This window comes from Oncorhynchus nerka, linkage group LG6 (assembly GCF_034236695.1).
Source record: "Oncorhynchus nerka isolate Pitt River linkage group LG6, Oner_Uvic_2.0, whole genome shotgun sequence".
NCBI lineage: Eukaryota > Metazoa > Chordata > Actinopteri > Salmoniformes > Salmonidae > Oncorhynchus > Oncorhynchus nerka.
Window position 1 is genome coordinate 24,197,428 of NC_088401.1, and position 11,497 is coordinate 24,208,924.

General features: G+C 43.4%; 1 protein-coding gene across 1 annotated transcript in view; it reads right to left on the reverse strand.

Moving 5' to 3' along the window:
- LOC115131047 (piezo-type mechanosensitive ion channel component 2) overlaps window positions 1-11,497 on the reverse strand; it is a 203,641-nt gene that overhangs the window by 10,802 nt on the left and 181,342 nt on the right. The window contains exons 25-35 of the mRNA XM_065019418.1: window positions 11,221-11,317; window positions 10,777-10,942; window positions 10,560-10,649; window positions 7,807-7,916; window positions 7,528-7,599; window positions 6,955-7,058; window positions 5,465-5,594; window positions 4,200-4,262; window positions 3,231-3,397; window positions 2,712-2,905; window positions 927-1,106 (exon numbers count right to left, since the gene is read on the reverse strand). Of these exons, the coding sequence (XP_064875490.1) occupies window positions 927-1,106; window positions 2,712-2,905; window positions 3,231-3,397; window positions 4,200-4,262; window positions 5,465-5,594; window positions 6,955-7,058; window positions 7,528-7,599; window positions 7,807-7,916; window positions 10,560-10,649; window positions 10,777-10,942; window positions 11,221-11,317 (1,373 nt within the window). The remainder of the gene's footprint in view (window positions 1-926; window positions 1,107-2,711; window positions 2,906-3,230; window positions 3,398-4,199; window positions 4,263-5,464; window positions 5,595-6,954; window positions 7,059-7,527; window positions 7,600-7,806; window positions 7,917-10,559; window positions 10,650-10,776; window positions 10,943-11,220; window positions 11,318-11,497) is intronic.

An 11,497-nucleotide genomic window follows, 5' to 3' on the forward strand; every position in this document is an offset into this window, starting at 1 on the left:
GTGATAATTCAGATAGAACAGTAATACATGTATTTGCCATGATTTATCATTAAATAAATGTGGAACAAGGTATCAGCCAATCAGCATCCACAACAGGAACTATTCATTGTATAACCTAATTTACTCAAGATAATGAAATGACACAGAAATAGTGTTTGTTCAGCGGTGAGAGGAGAGAGAGAGAGAGAGAGAGAGAGAGAGAGAGAGAGAGAGAGAGAGAGAGAGGGTTGTGACAGACTTACACACTGGATACAAAGGCTGTCCGTCAGCACTGAATCAGGGAGTCACCATGGTAACCGCCCACAGCACTACACAATCACCCACCTCATGTCTACTCCCCCTTTTTCTCTCCTTATTCTCAATATAATCTGACACCTGCACTGACTAACAGACAATAAAGCTCTTTACAGTTTACACTACAGTCACAGATGACATGTTTGAACAGCGCTAAGAGAAAAGGGCAGCTTTAGCACTATAGTCCTGTAGCCAGGAAGTGGATTTGATGACAAGAATATGACTTGCCAACAATCTAAGCCTTGGATTCAGAGGGAGGAAGAGAGTGGTCCTGAGAAATGCTCTTCAAAGAGAGGTGAGGTTTACAGTGGTTTACCCATATGAGACACACTAGTACCACTAGCTTTTTGGATCAAGGTAATACATCACGGTTAGTGACACAAATGGTAAATAGGCGGAGGGTTTGGCCGACAGACAAAGTGACAAAGATGCCTCATTGTCTACAGTCAGTGAAGGGGGGAAAGAGAAGCGAGTGAGGGATCAGGAAAGAGACAAGAAGAGATGTGGGGTGAGGGAAGAGAAGACTGACGGTTGATGGGGCAGAAGTGTAGAGTGAAGGATGAAGGGAGAGAAGTGCAGAGAGTGAGGGATGAGAGGAGAGAAGTAGAAGTTGTGTGTTTGTAGTTTCTTACCTGGCCTGGCTGTCTCTGCCATCGGTTGAGGAGGTGGACTCTAGGTCTAGGCCTTCCATCTTGCAGAGTTTAGGATGGGCACGCTCGCTGGTCCTGGGCATCTGGATGCTGTCAGGACCCATATCAATGTGGTCCAGTGTGGAACGACAGGAGCAGAGCAGGGTGTTCTCTGTGTACGCACTGGAGAAACACACACAGACAGATGGATTTTGTGGAATGGTCTAAACAGACTATGGACCATGCATAAACTCATACAGTGTGTGTGCGCCTGCACCTCTGGGTATATGTGTTTCTATCTGTGTACGCCTTCATGCCTGTGTCTGTCCGCTTGCCTGTGTGTATGTCAGGGTGCCTGTGAGTGAGTGTGAGTGAGTGTGTGTGAGTGTGCGTGAGTGTGTGCGTCAGGCCAGAGTCTAGACAGAGAACAGAATTCCCCGTGGGCACTAGTGCACCCAGAACAGAGCTGTGCAGTTTCAAGCTGCCAGGCTGGTTTTAAACCCTTCATAAACACTCCATCACATACCGGGAGTCTGGCACTCTTCAGTCTCAAATAAATAACAAACTATGACTAAAACAGACAATGTGTGTACCAACAAGCAGCGTGATATCAACACAACACCAAAACATAACCACTGAATATTGAATAATTGTTCTGTCAAATGGTAATGTAATGTAAGTGTTTATCACGTAATGGTGTCCATGCTGAGATGGGATAACTTGAGCAAGGCTTGGGTTTTATTACACATGGATGGAATGCAAATAAATCGTTCAATTATCTGTTCCACCCGCAACATTCCAATCTTTTTTCTCCCAAATTTCGTGGTATCCAATTGGTAGTTACAGTCTTGTCTCATTGCTGCATCTCCCGTACGGACTCGGGAGAGGCGAATCCCGATTGCCGATAGCATCCTCTGGATATCAATCCAGCCAAGCCGCACTGCTTCTTGACAATGCCCACTTAACCCGGAAGCCAGCCGCACCAATGTGTCGGAGTAAACACCGTGCACCTGGCGACCGTATCAGCGTGCACTGAGCCCGGCCCGCCATAGAAGTCGCTAGTGCGCGATGAGACAAGGACATCCCTGTCGGCCAAACCCTCCCCTAACCCCGGACGATGCTGGGCCAGTTGTGCGCAGCCCCATGGGTCTCCCGGTCACGGCCGGCTGCGACAGAGCCTGGACTCGAACCCAGAATCTCTAGTGGTACAGCTCTCTGCGCCACTCGGGAGGCCTCAACATTCCAATCTGACCTACTGTCATCTGCACAGCATGACATCTTTCAAAAACAGGCAATATCTTGCACCTGATTCTAGAGTCTGTTTGGATTGTATTATATAGTCTCCCTTGATGTTTTGAGTATTATAACTGAATGACAGTAAGCAGTGTGTGTTTATTATAATATCCTTGGAGTATCAAGAAGCAGCTGAACAACCTTGTCTGCTGATTCCTCAGCCATCACCAGCTATCAAATTGAAAAGGATTGCCTCTGCTTGATGTACTTTAATGATGACAAGAGGTGAATCAATCTCATCATTTCTTATGAGTACGAATAATCAATGAGTATGAATAATCAAATCAAATGTTATTTGTCACATGTGCCAAATACAACATTACAGTGAAATGCTGACTTACAAGCCCTTAACTAACAATGCAGTTCAAGAAATAGAGTTAAGAAAATATTGACTAAATAAACAAAAGTAAAAAATGTAATAAAAAGTAACAATAATTACATAATTAAGTAGTAATATAACTGTAATAAAAAGTGTATTTTCCTCAATTCCCTTACCTGGACAGGCTGTCATGAGACACCATAGGGTCTTGGCTCTCCAGATAGGCACAGCTCTGCCGCTCAGCCTTGTGGGGGATGCAGTCCTGGCACGTATCCTCCTCGGTTCTCTCCAGGCCAGACTCAATGGACGCAGCCTTGCACATCTGCTTGCGGTAGTACACGTGGATGCTCTCCCGCGAAGGCTTGTTCCCCTGGAACATTACAACCAAGAATGGCTGTTAGAATTGTTTGCCCTACACCAACTTCATATTGCGTAGCCTGTAATAACAATGTAATAATTCCAATGTTATTACTATGCTATTACTAGAAATAGGTACTATAAATACCATGGTTCTAAACAGTATGAAATGGTAAATCATTATGCAATGTTAAGTGGGACCAAATGGTTTTGTTACTAGGAAGAGACATTTATTCACAGACAATCTTCAGCTGGATTCTCATTGAACTGTCCACCTGAGGTATCAGGTAATATGCCTCATAGTACAATAAGCACCACAAAATACATATATACCTTACCTTTTTGACCTCGTGAGTGAGCATGCAGCGCTCAATGCGCAGCACGGTGGAGATGTCCAGGTGTTCCTGACACATCGAATTGATCCAGGCTGTGAAACTGTCCAACATGGCCAGGAACAACACCCAGGAGAATTTTACGATGTTGAAGACTCGCTTCAGGATGTTGTCTGTGGATGGGGAGGAACACAACACACATCTTTTAATAGCCAAGTCCACATCAGTCTTTATTCTTTGTGACTTACAGTACAACTGTAACTTCATTGATGCAGAGGGCCATGTGTCATGGGTTGGGTTAACTTTTCAAACAGGGTTGGGGTCAAGGAACCTAACCCAGGAAGTAAACTGAAATTCCATTTCCAATTCCACATCCATTTCTACCTTTAGATTTTGTGGCAGACATTATTTCCTAAATGTCTTAATGATGAAATGCCTATGTATGTTATGTTGTACATTTGATCGTGAATTATGCCCTTATATCAGATTAGTCTGACGTTTTTCTTACACTGTACACAATGATTTATGAAAACTTGCTTGGCAAGTTGGTGTCCTGATTGTGGTTTTACAGACGTGTTTAATGTGTCTTATGTACACACTTTATTTGAATATTTATGAAATGAATATGGTTATATTTGATAGCACTTATTTGTTTTTCCTTCGCCTCCAACCCCTTTAGATGTGTTGAACGGGTGTGGGTGGGGCTAGGTCTACATAAGGGTGCTAATTTAAAAAGAAACTCACAAAAGCTCTGACGAAGGTCGTAAGGACGATACGTAAAGCTTTTTAAAGATCAGTGATACTATCTAGAGCAGTGTGCGGGTTCCTTCTTCCTCATCTTATCCAACTGTTTCCATGCACCTGCACAAAAGTTAGCTCAGATGTGCGAGTGCCTTTTGCATTTTCAATTCCACATCCTGAAAGTGACTGAAATGAAATACAATTTATCCCAACCCTGGTTTGAATGGCACCTACCTGGTCCATCTTTCTTCTCCTCCATCTCCTTTTGATCCTCCACTTCAACAGTAACATGAACAGCTGGATAGAAAAGAGATTGAAAATAGAATGTTTCAACAAATTCATAACCTTTCTAAAATAAACATATCCCTTGCTGTAAAGTCACAAAGCTGCAACCCAAAAGTACCTTTCCAAACAAAGGACGCTCCATTGACAACCCATTGAAAGGGTACTTTTTTGTTGCAGAACAAGTTGTTCTCTATCTAAATCGCCTATCCAATACATTGTTGTCCCCTCCCAGACCTCATGTAAAACGATTTGGCTAAACTGAGAGACCGTACTGTATTCCAGCCACGTTCACAGTCAGTCCAGCCGTCACATGGGATGAATTGACCATATCTAATTCAACATGGCATCCTATATTTCAGACCCAGGAATGCCTTGGCCTTGACTGGAGTTGGAGTTGGAGCTGGGCTGTGGGAAGGAGGGAGGGAGGGTAGAAGGGGGAAGATTTGGCGGAACTGTGGACTGGACACAGCATGGCTCCCGTTAAGGCTTCAGTAAATCGTTAAGTAGGTGCTCTTGAACAACGCAAAAAAGGGGCACAAAATGCCCATTCATGAGTAGTCTAGAGCCTATAACATCCCGTCACGGAGGCTGAGAGAAATCCTCAGGGGGTGAAACGTACATTTTAAGAAAAAAAGGTTCCAGAATAGATTTTCGGCTCCCCCCATATGAGAACCCTTTTTAGTCGCAGATAGAACGCTTTTGGGTTCCAAGTACAGCAGAACATCTACTTGGAACCCAAAAGAGTTCTACCTGGAACCAAAAAGGGTTCTTCAAATCGTTCTACTATGGGGACAGCCGAAGAACCCTTTAAGATTCTAGATAGCACCTTGTGTTACAGTTTACTGTAACACAACAAGTGATGGACAGACAGATGGCGCGAGATGATGGGAAACATTGGGAGGCAGGGGCTTGATTCCCAGAGGAACTGCTACGCAGGTGCGCGTAACGATGGTGGCAGGTGTGAGTAATAATGAGTAAACTGGCGACGTCGAGCACTGGAGAGAGGGAGCAGGAGTAGACGTGACACTGCTAGCATATTAAATCTCCTACACAGGGTTGGATTTGCCTGGTTAAACCAAACTGAATGCTGCACTCACCAATGTTTGACATTTGCACAATGTTCAGTCTGGTTAAACCAGGCTAAGGTTGGAAACGGAGGAGACTGAAAGCCTAAGTCATCTGCTTTGAATGAGAACTTGGGTCCTCCTCCATACCTTCCCTCGGGTCCTCTTTCCTTGGCTTGCTGCTGCTCCCTTCAGTGTATTTCTTCCAGAAGCGGCGTTTCTCCTTGCTGCGCTCCTTCATAGCCGTCTTGGAGTCGGTGATCCAGGCATGGTACACAAACTGTGGGGAGAAAACGTTAACAGCCGCACTTATGGACTGGTGATCAAACACAATGTGTCCAGAGATTCTGTTGAAAGGATGTTTGTCTGCTTAATTGTGACACCCACCCTGCTACATACTGAACAACCGTTAAGAGATTTGATTGTAGCGCGTCTGGTTCATGTTGACAAACTTGCCATTGGTGAGCAAGTGTTTAATCAAAAGCAATGGGACTCAAATTAAGTTCACACACTCAAAACAAAATAGTTGAGATGAGTGTAGGACATGTCAGGATTAGGCAGCCAAAGGGAAAATAATCTAGTCAACCAACCAGTAACTCACAGGTAAAAGCAAAAGCCATTGACAAAGTACACGATACAGTTTTAGGGGGTGTTTTGATCCAATGAAATGGAATGTAAGGGCATGTGTTTATGTCAACAGGACAAAAAATGGATTTACAATGGAATAAAGCACCCCTCAAGATGAACACCACCAACAATTACTAGTTTGAGACCAGGGTTGGGGTCAGTTCCATTTTAGTTCAGTACATTTCAGTTTACTTCCTGAAATTGACCCCAAACCTGCTTGAGACACAGACCAATCCCTACAGAGAATTACCCTGGAAGAAAAGCCACCACCACACATGCATATCTCTCTCCCAAAGCAACAGTTCACTGCATTTCCATGCATCATCAGCGGTGGCCATTTTGTCATGACTCAGCAGCATCTTGTGAAATGGAGCGGGGCTCTGGTCTTTGAACAGAACTTTATTGACATCGTGGTGATGTTTTGGAGTGAGAGTGGAAAATGCGTGTAACGTCGTGAGAAAGTGGCTTGGACTGGAGTGCTCAAGGGGGAAAGAGTATACACACAGCATACAAAAGGGAAATACAAGATGGAGACCTAGTAGTGAGAGTACCTTGGCTGCCCTCATTATATACTGCAGAGCAGTTTTGGGCAGCTTAATGATACACTTTGGTAAAGCCAACGAGGCAGAGGCAAACTTTCGGATTGCTCTCTACAAAGGGAGGACAAAGCAGGGGTGAGAGTTAGAGAACATAACATTTGTCGCAAATAAAGGTCAAATAAACAGAAATCACGACAAAGGATGTTAGCAGTTAGTACTTAAAAAGAAAGAAAGCTGTTAAGTGCCGAAAGAACAAACAAAATCAGGGAATTAGCAAAAGAACGACTTGTTACTTGTCTGTTGTAAGAACAATTACACATTAGAAATCGGTCCAAACAGAAATAGAAGCAAGGAGTCCCTTTTACATAACCGATACAGATCAAATCAAAAACAGTCCAACTGGTTTCGCTGGACAAAATTCTATATTCTCAATGCAGGACAATGGTAAAGGGGTAATTTCCTATGTTTGAGTACCTGAAATGCAGACTTCTTGGGTGGTTCTTCCTCCTTTTTATCCTCCTCTTCCTCCTCTTCTTCACTGTCAGTCTCAAACAGGTAATAGTTACCACTTCTCACCACTGAGAAGGGAGTGAAAGACAAGGTTAAAGGTTACCTACTTACACTAGTCCACCCGTGTATTACATTGTACACACATATATGAATGTAAAGATAAACAAAAATCAGATATGGTATTAATCTTGTGTGTCAATAACGAATTCATGCACTCTTAGAAAAAAAGGAGCTTTCTACAACCTAAAATTATTCTTAGGCTTTTTCCATAAGAGAACCCTTGGAAGAACCATTTTTGGTTCCAGGTAGAACCCTTTTGGGTTCCATGTAAGACCATTTCCACAAAGGGTTCTACGTGGAACCAAAAATGGTTCAATCTGGAACAAAAAAGTTTTATCCTATGGGGACAGCCGGAGAACCCTTTTGGAAACCTTTTTCTAAGAGTGTGCCTCATTTATTTACATGTAACTACAGTCACAGTATCTTATTGAATTGGAATATTGGAATATTGAAATAGAAAGGTCAAAGTTCACTCACTGGATGCATGGTCCACCCACGGCCTCCACCACTGCTTCTTTGTCTTCCCCCTGCTCTTCTCTTTTTCTTTATCTGAAAAACAACTTTTTTTTCTTGCTTTCAAAGTACTTGATGATGTGAATGGAATGTGTCTGTATATGTAATTGTTGTGGGACTGTGATGAGTGTCTTCAAACAGACTTATCATTCAATCAATGCAAAACTGTATAGGCCTACATAGAAGATCATCCAAACATGGCTGTCAGTGCACTCGTTACTCAAAGCCCACTTGCTGTCCCACCTTCATCATCCTCCTCCTCATCCTTGGTGTCTCCGCTTTCCTGCACCAAGCTCAACATCCTCTCCTTGCCTCTCTTGAACTTCTGCTGCCGACTCTTGATGCGGTCCATTCTGATTGGACACAGAGATAGAAACGTTCACAAATGACCAATAGTCTCTGACCACTGTATATTTAAGCAATAAGGCCCGAGGGGGGATGTAATAGGGGTTAGTGATTGGCTTGGTGTCAGGATGTGTGGGGATGTAATAGGGGTTCGTGTTTGGCTTGGTGTCAGGACGTGTGGAGATGTAATAGGGGTTAGTGATTGGCTTGGTGTCAGGATGTGTGGGGATGTAATAGGGGTTAGTGATTGGCTTGGTGTCAGGATGTGTGGGGATGTAATAGGGGTTCGTGTTTGGCTTGGTGTCAGGATGTGTGGAGATGTAATAGGGGTTAGTGATTGGCTTGGTGTCAGGATGTGTGGGGATGTAATAGGGGTTAGTGATTGGCTTGGTGTCAGGATGTGTGGGGATGTAATAGGGGTTAGTGATTGGCTTGGTGTCAGGATGTGTGGAGATGTAATAGGGGTTAGTGATTGGCTTGGTGTCAGGATGTGTGGGGATGTAATAGGGGTTAGTGATTGGCTTGGTGTCAGGATGTGTGGGGATGTAATAGGGGTTAGTGTTTGGCTTGGTGTCAGGATGTGTGGGGATGTAATAGGGGTTAGTGATTGGCTTGGTGTCAGGATGTGTGGGGATGTAATAGGGGTTAGTGTTTGGCTTGGTGTCAGGATGTGTGGGGATGTAATAGGGGTTTGTGTTTGGCTTGGTGTCAGGATGTGTGGGGATGTAATAGGGGTTAGTGTTTGGCTTGGTGTCAGGATGTGTGGGGATGTAATAGGGGTTTGTGTTTGGCTTGGTGTCAGGATGTGTGGGGATGTAATAGGGGTTAGTGTTTGGCTTGGTGTCAGGACGTGTTGGGATGTAATAGGGGTTAGTGATTGGCTTGGTGTCAGGATGTAATAGGGGTTAATGTTTGGCTTGGTGTCAGGATGTGTGGGGATGTAATAGGGGTTAGTGTTTGGCTTGGTGTCAGGATGTAATAGGGGTTAATGTTTGGCTTGGTGTCAGGATGTGTGGGGATGTAATAGGGGTTCGTGTTTGGCTTGGTGTCAGAATGTGTGGGGATGTAATAGGGGTTAGTGTTTGGCTTGGTGTCAGGATGTAATAGGGGTTAATGTTTGGCTTGGTGTCAGGATGTGTGGGGATGTAATAGGGGTTAGTGTTTGGCTTGGTGTCAGGACGTGTGGGGATGTAATAGGGGTTAGTGTTTGGCTTGGTGTCAGGACGTGTGGGGATGTAATAGGGGTTAGTGTTTGGCTTGGTGTCAGGATGTGTGGGGATGTAATAGGGGTTAGTGTTTGGCTTGGTGTCAGGATGTGTGGGGATGTAATAGGGGTTTGTGTTTGACTTGGTGTCAGGACGTGTGGAGATGTAATAGGGTTTGGCTTGGTGTCAGGATGTGTGGGGATGTATAGCAGCATCCACATTAATGTAGAAGTGTTTAGAAACATATTCTATTCTAATTTACAATAAAAGTGACTCCAAAATGACACAATACATTATTTACCATTAATTTCTACTGGGCACAAAATAATCTGAAACACTACCAAAACAAACAATAAATGTATCCATTCACAAGCTTGATGTAGTCATTGCGTGCTAAGAATATGGGAACAAAATACTAAACTTTGGACTACTTTAATACCCATTAAGTTAATTTGTCCAAATAATTTTGGTTCCCTACCATTTTTTAAAAACCTTTATTTAACTAGGCAAGTCAGTTAAGAACAAATTCTTATTTTCAATGACGGCCTAGGAGCAGTGGGTTAACTGCCTGTTCAGGGGCAGAACGACAGATTTGTACCTTGTCAGCTTGAGGATTTGAACTTGCAACCTTCCGGTTACTAGTCCAACACTCTAACCACTAGGCTACCCTGCCGCCCCAAAAAGGGCTGTAATTTCAAAATGGTTCACCCGATATCAATTCCAAAGTGCTGGAGTACAGAGCCAAAATAACTAAACATTTGTCACTGTCCAAATGGTTTTGGACTTCACTGTATAGTTTCAATAGTTTGACGTTGTTATTGTTACGTGCACAAGTACAGTCATATGCCTTCCTTGCAAGCTCTTTTCCAACTTTCCCAATGCAGTAATCAATATCAATATACAGTATAGTACTATAAAGTAAAGTACCATAAAAACACACAAGAAATAGAAATAAGAAGAACACGAGAAAGTAAGTAAGCTATATACAGGGTCAGTTCCAGGGTCAGTGCTAATACCATATTTACAAAGGGATAAGGGGACTAGGCATCAGGATATACGATAAACAGAGTAGCAGCAGCATATATGATGATTGTATGTGAGTGTGTGTTTGTAAAGCCAGTAAGTGTGTGTGTGTGTGTGTGTGTGTGTGTGTGTGTGTGTGTGTGTGTGTGTGTGTGTGTGTGGAGACCTGTGAGTCAGCGCAAAAATGAAATAGAAGGGTCAATGGAGGTAGTCTGTGTAGACATTTTGTTAGCTCTTTAGCAATCTTAGGGCTTGGGGATAGCAGCTTTTCAGGAGCCTGTTGGTGTCAGACATGTTGCTCCAGTACCGCTTGCCATACAGAGGCAGAGAGAACAGTCTATGGCTTTAGTGCATATTATATTTCTGTGTGTACGTCATATGTGTAATGTGTGTCTATTATATCTGTGTAGAAAATGCGCTCACTGTCTCTTCAGCAGGTCCATAGACTTTTTCTCCACTTCGATCCGGGCTTTGACAGCTTTCACTATGGTCGCCTGGAACAGCTCGGCCCCTCTAACACAACAAACACAATACTTTTCATATAAATTGACAAATACATTGACTGAATAATCCTTATCCCCAGGCTCCATTGAGAGAGAGCTGGATAGTAGACGCGGTTAAACCAAACAGTACAATTTACCTGGAGGCCAGGATCTGTGAGGAGCGGATGTCGGCGACCACGTGCAGGAAGTAATAGCTCATGAAAACACGTCGCTGTAGCAACAGGAAGGCAAAACAGATGCTATCCCAGATGATGCCTGCCTCGTCGCTAGGCAACTCACACTGCTTGTGGCTGTGCTGCTCAGCTGCAAGGATTTAAAAAAATATGAATAATCAAATATTTATTAATTCAATTTTTGGATTCTTTATATTTAGAAGAAAGTCCAATAAAGCTTCTCAACTCAAATGATACAGTACAGTCCCCACCCCCTTCTAATGGAGTCATCATCAAGCATGTCTGAAAATGTAACTGAATAATGTTTAATAAATCCTTTCAAGTGAGTTACATTTTTGTCACATATCAACACGAAGAAAGTGAGTTTCCAAAGGCACGCTGCTTTACATTGGTAATAGGGTCACTTACGTTTAGAATAGCCCTTTATAGTGCAGGCCAGGCTGAAGAGCTGAATTAGCCAACAGTGATCGGTGACCAGGACTTTTATGTACCCACAGGCTAGTATCTGAGGACCGAGAGGACAAACCAGTCAGATAAAACAGGACACAGCGGCAGCCAAACACACCACGACATCTAGATTACTGTAATGCTGTTGCAGAGGTCTGATCAGCTGAACTTGTCCTATCTGGCCAGCCGGCCGAACTAATCCCATATGTCTCCAATTCATCTGCAGTGTTTACCGTTA